This window comes from Microtus ochrogaster, chromosome 1, assembly GCF_000317375.1.
Source record: "Microtus ochrogaster isolate Prairie Vole_2 chromosome 1, MicOch1.0, whole genome shotgun sequence".
NCBI classification, from domain to species: domain Eukaryota; kingdom Metazoa; phylum Chordata; class Mammalia; order Rodentia; family Cricetidae; genus Microtus; species Microtus ochrogaster.
Genome location: NC_022009.1, coordinates 19,767,099 through 19,775,090, shown reverse-complemented (window position 1 = coordinate 19,775,090; position 7,992 = coordinate 19,767,099). Strand labels below are relative to the sequence as shown.

The 7,992-nt window shown below is 41.5% G+C and overlaps 1 protein-coding gene across 5 annotated transcripts in view; it reads right to left on the bottom strand.

Moving 5' to 3' along the window:
- Pcnx1 (pecanex 1) overlaps positions 1–7,992 on the bottom strand; it is a 149,830-nt gene that overhangs the window by 54,778 nt on the left and 87,060 nt on the right. For all 5 annotated transcript variants that reach the window (XM_005343300.1, XM_013345956.2, XM_026779907.1 and 2 more), the window contains one exon: positions 1,713–1,803. In XM_005343300.1, coding sequence (XP_005343357.1) covers positions 1,713–1,803 — 91 coding nt within the window. The remainder of the gene's footprint in view (positions 1–1,712; positions 1,804–7,992) is intronic.

Sequence of the window (7,992 nt, the reverse complement as noted above, 5' to 3'; positions counted from 1 at the left end):
TCCGCCTGCCTCTGCCTCCCGAGTGCTGGGATTAAAGGCGTGTGCCACCATCGCCCAGCTGTAAATAGCTTGTTAAACAGTGTTTTTTGTTTGCTTTTTTAGGCAACATTTATACTATCTTCATTCTTCCACATAAACATCAAAATCACCATTTTCCTAAGCTGTGACCCAGAGCACTGTGTCAGCACCTGAGGTCAGACCACCTCTCCAGATGACTGACATCTTCAGATCTCAGTTTCCCATCAGTAACGTCCAATGACAGTGCCTCTATCACAGGCTCTTAGACTTTGTTTAAATAGACAAGCAAAGGAAAGCAATTAAACTGATTGGAATAGTACAGACAAAATAAACTTAATCTATTACATAAAACAGTCTGGCATGTGCCAATGCAGTCAAGCTCTACCACAGTTCCAGCAGACAGGATGCTCTTCTGCTAAGTGACTGGGTGGTACCCAAGGCTTCCACCATCACAGAATCAGCAGCTAAACTAGTAAGGCTCCATTGCTTTAAAAGGCACTTGAAAAGAAAAGTGAACCACACAGATGCACATGGCCTGTTATTAAATGGAAGGCTTAAATAACAATCAAATGGCGTTTGGGATTTTAAGTCAACAATGGAAATATGATTAAATTTTAGGGAAAAAAATCAATACACTCTATACTATAAGGTTCAAATATCTAATTTATTTGTAGTCTCCTAACATTTTTATTACCTTGCAAATTCCTTCCTTGAAAGAATATAAAAACTGAAAACTATTTAACAGAAGAAAACTAACTTATGAGTTTGAATCTCATTGTAGCTAGTTTTCTGATAAGCTTTTTATATCATGCAATATAGCGAGGGCATCAGATATCTAGTTAGATCTGGAACCAGGCAAACTCTATCCCATAAGACTTTTTTTTTTTTTTTGTTTTTGTTTTTGTTTTTCAAGACAGGGTTTCTCTGCGGTTTTGGAGCCTGTCCTGGAACTACCTCTTGTAGACCAGGCTGGTCTCGAACTCACAAAGATCCGCCTGCCTCTGCCTCCCGAGTGCTGGGATTAAAGGCGTGTGCCACCACCGCCCGGCTTATCCCATAAGACTTAATGAAAATTTTTACTTAATTATTTTAAGACAGAATAACATATTTTAAATGTGGTTCTCCCGCCCCCACACCAAAACAACGTCAACAGAAAAACCCTTAATTATATGGAAACAAAAGCATTATGATTAATAAACTTCATATAAATGTTTTCAAAATAATTTGTATCGCACATGGCAACTTTCAGTTAGTAACAATTCATTATAACTCTGAAAATAAGTGAGAGAAGACGGTGGTTTAAAATAAGATAGCCATATAAACAGGGTAGGTGTAGCCACTCCACAACACATACAATATTTCAAAACGTCACGGCGGACACCAGCAATGTGTGCAATGTTTTTGTCTGTTAGAAAAAAATACAGCTTATAGGGCTGGAGAGATGGCTCAGTGACTAAGAGCACTGACTGCTCTTCCAGAACTCCTCAGTTCAATTCCCAGCAACCACATGGTGGCTCATGACCATCTACAGTGAGATCTGGTGCCCTCTTCTGGTCTGCAGGAGCACATGCAGGCAGAACGTTGTACGCGTAAAAAATAAATAAATCTTTTAAAGAAATATGTTTTCTTCTTCTCTACTTTGAGTTAAACCTTTAAATATAAGTCACACACACTCCTGGTGTCTCCACACCTACCAGATATTGGATGCTCTTCTTGCTGCTGGTTCGAAATTCACAAGTGACATGTCACAGCCACCAGTCTCGTAGAGCGTAGATGAGAACTTACCTAGCAAATGAACAATTTTGAAAAGTCAGGATAGCCAGAAGTTTTCCTTTGTGATATACTAAATTTCCTAACTTTTTACATTATTAAAATCCTACAATCCATTTTAAAATCACAATCTCCATGCAGTTCAGAACAATGAATGGTAAAATGGCAGCACACGTGATCAAGTATTAAAAGGAGGAGACTTGGGTCCGCTTTCTTTTTCCTTCCCAATTAAAGTAACTGTGTTGATGAAAGATTTAATGTTCAGAAGTCGCCTGCCTGAATGGCCCTATGCAAAGTTACTTAAAGGATGAGGCAGTTCAATCTTCATGAAAATAAAATAGTTATTTTTTATTTTGTTCAGAAGAAATTCTGAAAAGTCAAATGGCTCAAAGGAAGTTAAATAATGTTGGTGCTAAACTATTTAGTAAACATCATTAGTAATACAATGTTTCCATAAGAGTTGTATAAACATTTAGAAATGACAACTGTTAAAACCAACTAGCTCTATAAAATCTAAAAGGATTACAAATTAAACTGACTACAATGTACGTAGATAAAAACCTAGCTCTGGGAAGTTGCGTTCAATCCCATCCCCACTCCCAACAAGCCTTGCTACAATGTCCTACACCTATAACCATGGCCCTGTCTACAACACTCTGCCTTTCCATCCTTGGAAAGAACAAGGAAAAATAAATAAAATGAAAAGAAAAGAATAGCACAAAAGTCCAGCTGTCTCAAAACAAACTCCATTATATAAAATAGTTTCTAATAATGGAATCTGAAAACCGAAACACTGCTTGAAATGTCTTCCCGAGGTTCATGGCGGTGTAACTATGATGTGGAGGTATGTAAGTACCTCATATAAATAAATCTGAATTGCTAAGAAGCCAGTGAGGTAAGGCATATACTTGGGCAACTACATGGTTCTGTCCAGGCTTTGAGAATTTACAGCTGTTTGTTTGAGAAGCTGGAATTACTGGGATTCCACCGTCTCATACCCAGGCTGCCTTGAACTCCCTACCTACTCAAGGATGGCCTGCAGTTTCTTCACCTCCAGAGTGTGGGCACTACAGAGGTGTGCCTCCACATCCAGTTTATGAAGTGCTGGGGATCCAACTCAGGGCTTCATACCCACCAGACAAGTACTGGACCAGCTCTGCTACATCCTAGTCTTAAATACGAGCAATCTTTACAATTTTTAAAAATTAAACTTAATCTTTCACAATTTTATATATACATATAAAATATTATACAATGAGTTCTGATTTCTGCCACCCAAAATAAAGACTCTTAAAGGGAGTATTTCAACTAAATGCCAAGGTGAAAGGTCAGATTTCTCTATGTCCAAAATGAAAACACTAAATTACAAGAACTTTTAAATAACAAAAGACCTGCTAATATCCTGATATTATAGTTAAAGACTTACAGAACATTTCAGCTGTCACTTCATTTTTAACAGAACTCTATCCCAAATATAAATCTCTGGTAAATAATAAATCCTTGATTATATTCTATTGGTCACTAGATAAAGTATGTGAAAATTTACTATTGCATTGTCTGTCAGAATAATACAATAAGGTAAGTCGGGAAAACAATTTTATGAAATACTCATTTCAACAGAGACAAAGAGGGGAAAACTCTTCAAATGTACAATAAAGGGGAAACACGGCGATAGGGACGAGCTCCAACACTTTAACCACTACAGTGAACATAAAGGAGAGAAATACTTAGCCCACAAAGTAGAGTTTTCTTTTCAAAGAGTGGACATGGACTGCCCGAGACTGTTTTCTCTCCCCTTTCCAGCAGTCCCGAGTAATTAAAAAAACCACATAGTGGCCAAAAACGAGCTGCTAAAGCTGTCACCCTGCTTCTGTCTTAGGAGTCCCTGAGCACTGCCCTCACGTACGGCAGAGTGAGCTGCACAAGTTGTTGTGAAGGAAGCAAGCAAGAGACGGTGTGCGGCGGTCACCAAGAGAGGAATGCACACACTGTCACAAGCCACGATCTGTACGTATTTAGGAGACCAGTTCATTTTGTACTCAACAGTTCAAATTACTTCAGGGTTTTCGGAATATTTAAATTTACACAGAATTTCAGAAATGTGTTCGGTCTCCATATATTTAAAATTGTATGTCTAGACAACCAATCAACAAAAGATACTATCTTTGTAACTGCCAAATGCAGCAGTGAGCAACATGAATTTAAAATAATTTAAAAATACAATTCATTTAGAAATATACATAAATACATATGTAACAACAATGAAAGGAAAAGAAGCCAGAAGCCATGAGTTTGAGAGGAAAGGGGGATGCATGGCAGGGGTTGGAGGGAGGAAATAGAAAGGGGGAAACAATGTAATTAAATTTTAAAAAATTAAAGTAATAAAATTTAGACATTTCGACAGAAACATAAAACATGTCCTAGAAACGAGATCAGCAGACAGGCAGGACTCCAACAGCATGGATCTTCTGGAGAAGGTAAGTCTCCCGCCCACCTCCCCTCCGGAAGGGAAGCTTAGGGCCAGAGCCCCAACAGTCTATGTGGCAGCACACCCACGGAAACTTCTGCACTGGCTTCTCCACTCACAGCATGCTGCTAGTGCTGCATTTTATGCACGACACAAACACACGAGGGGAAAGCACACGAGAAATACACAGCTCGAGGATTCGGTGGAATGTTTACTAACACAGCAACGCACTAACCCAACAACCTAGCAAAGGACAATCTACTCCCCAACTGAGACAGAACTATACACTGCCACTTTGTTTATAACAACATCTTCAAAATTTAAACTTTAAACTCAAAATGTTCTTATGAATCCATTTAATATCTAGCAACTAAAACCCCTCAAAGTGCACATTCTTTCCTAATGCAGAGAGCTGGACATCTCTGCAGAACGCCCTCTCCATCCCACAATTACCCATGCTTGAATGGTTCAGGCATTATACAAGAAGAAAACGGGTCAATTTGTGACCAAAACCCACTAAAGCTGGGATTTCTAATTTGTAAAAAATGATATTCTTATCCACAAGGCAATCTCTAAAGACAAAAGATAAGGTACCCAGCACTCCCACCAACGAATACTTAACAATTAATGCTACTGCCAACAAAACTCAACTTGTTAATCATGTAAAATCTTTTCTACACAGGAAAGCTGTTCAGCAACCCAAGTGTAGAGCGTGAAGCATGAACAATGGAGACCTAATGTCTAAAGACTGAAGCCAGAAACGGCAGAGCAGAGATTCTAAACATCACGGCACACCACTTGCAGACATGGGGCAGTTAGGAGACTGACTCTCCAGTGTCTTCATCTGTAGGACACGCAGCACACGGTGCACAACAAGCGGTGACTCGTAAGCACAGACGCTAGCTCACCTTCAAAACCTCGGCATCCCTGATGCTTGCTTTAGACACCTGTATGCTCTGGGAGGAGAAGGCTACTAGGGCCAACCTCTCTCTGCTTCTCCAGGACCCAGTAACAAGAGCTGTTTTCCTTTCCCGGACCCTTCTCCTTAGACTTCTGAGTCTGCTCTTCCCTCTGGTCCTCCAAGCCTGAACCTGACACATGCTATCCTGGGACCTCCCACTTAGGAAGTGTTTACACTTAGGGCAGAACAGGCTACAGGAGGGGAGAGATGTAAATGCATTTACAGACTTTGTGGGCCACACACTCTCAGGAAGTACTAATGCGTCTGGTCTGCTCCACCTCTCTGTGACTGAACTATACATTCAAGGGAGAAGGCTTCAGGGAGGCTATGACTTCCTGGATGGCAGCTCTTTACTTCCATGAGTGCTGACTCTAAGTCTCCCAGATAGGAATGACTCACTGTCTTTCTGCTGACAGGCTAACGGGTTTGTGTCTCCCAACACCAGTGGCCTGCGAGCTTTCTCTATGAGGAAGCAGGTGACAAACGTCTCAGGCTGTGTGTTCAAGAGGCTCTTTTGTCAGAACACAGTCCAAGAACGAGGTTGCTCGAGGGAATTCTGAGTGCTTGTGAGAAAACCCCAAGAAAATGAAATAAGAGTCTAAGTGACCTTAGTTTCTTCAAAACACAGAAAATTCTTTTGTGCCCCTCCCAGATGTCGTGCACAGGAGTGAGTTCACTTCAGATTGTGTATGACAACTGGCGATGGCTATTTGTTTACATGCCTTTATGGAAAACATGCTTTTGCCATGAGTGGCTTAGCAGCCACAAGCAGCTTACCCTTGTGATTGTACACTTTACTCGTGTGGTTCTTTTTCACCCCCAGAATATGAACTGTCTGATGCTCTAAATAAAGCTGGCTATTGCCATGAGACTTTAATTGACCTGATATTTAGGCCCCATTCTCCCAAGTTACACCGCCAACTACAATAGCAAATACTCCATAACATTCAGGTCTGTCACTCTAGCATCAAGTAACCAAACAACACAAAACAGAAAACACACATCCTCTTATTTACAAAACCAAGTGTCGGGCTGGAGAGATGGCTCAGAGGCTGCCGTCTTCCAGAGGTCATGAGTTCAAATCCCAGCAACCACATGATGGCTCACAATCATCTATAATGAGATCTGGTGCCCTCTCTGGTCTGCAGGTATACATGCAGGCAGAGCACTGCATACATAATAAATAAGTAAATAAATCTTAAAACACAAGCAAAAACCCAGCACCAAGCAGTACTAAAGGCCACAGGCTGTAGTATACTAATCTGTATTCCATCTAGACCCTGAGTTTCAGACGTCTAAACCCTTTAATTCCTTTGAAAAGATTTTATTTTCAATTTGTGTGTGTGTGTGTGTGTGTGTGTGTGTGTGTGTTGAGTGTGGGCTGAGCACTTGAATGGAGTGCCTGTGGAAGTCAGAAAAGGACATCAGATCTCCTGGAACTGGAGTTATAGGCAGTTTATGCCACCAACCAACTACACCAACCAACCAACCAACCAACCAACCAACCAACCAACCAACCAACCAACCACATGGGTGCTATAAATCAAACTAACATCCTTTGCGAGACCAGTAAACACTCTAAACTGCGGAGCTAGGTTTCCAGGCCAACCTCAATTCCTCAGATATAACAAAACCAGCTTGTAATTTCAAGTTTTATTATTCAGAACCAGCCCTTTCTCCTGGAAGAAGCAGGCTGTGACAGGGCTTTCGGAGTGCGATGAAGACGGCAGGTGTGAAAGGCTGGTTTAACAAGGGCGCCGAGGATGCTGAATTACACAGGGACCTACTGCTTGGCAGCAGAGGTGTGACTGGTGTGTTTTACTCAATGGGCCCCACGCTCAGGTTCCAATTTGTCTTAGTTCCCTGTTAAGGCTCCAGTCTTGCTTCTTAATCCCCAGATCAGCTGAACTTTCCAAAAGCCACACACAAACTCACCCTCTCTGGTTTCATCATCTGCCCATGCACTAGTTCAAAGGGGCACACACTGTGGTGGTATTATGATATATGGAGTGGTCAAGCAAGCTCAAGGGCAAGTCACAGCAGAAGACACCTGCAACTGACAAACGAGCAGAATCTAAACTAAATACGAAGAAGACCAGCAACCTAGTTCTTAAACATGACAGAAATACTGAGATATTTGTGGTATATACATGCCCCGCCCCCAAATTATGAGATGTCTACCATCCATAGTCACAAGAGAGAAATCTACATTTCAACCACAGTAAGATGCCATCATGAATCCATCAGGGTTAAACATGTAAATGCCAATGACAGCTAAACACCAGCAAGGATGGAGCAAATGAACTTGCTGGTGGGAATACAGAATTGACTTGGTTGTTACTGGCCGTGATGGTAATACGTGTGGTGTAGCTACAGGAGGACATCAGATGTCCTGTTCAATCACTGTCTGCCTTGTTCTGTGAGACAGGGTCTTTCACTGTACCTGAGCTAGACGAGGGACTAACACGCCCCAGTAATCCCATCTCTACCTCACACATGTGCATGTGGCTTCATTCAGTTGTTTACATGGGTGCTGAGGATTTGAACTCAGGTACTTGTGCTTGTACAACAAATGCTCTAAACCACTGGGTCATCTTCCTAGCCCTAATTAAGAGAGAGGGAGAGAGGGGAAAAGGAGGGAGGGGAGAAAAGAGAGACAGAGGGATTGAGCTAGGCTCAATGGTAGTAGAGTACTTGCCTAGCAAACTCAAAACCCTGACTTCAATCCCCAACATCATAAGAGAGAGAGAGAGAGAGAGAGAGAGAGAGAGAGAGA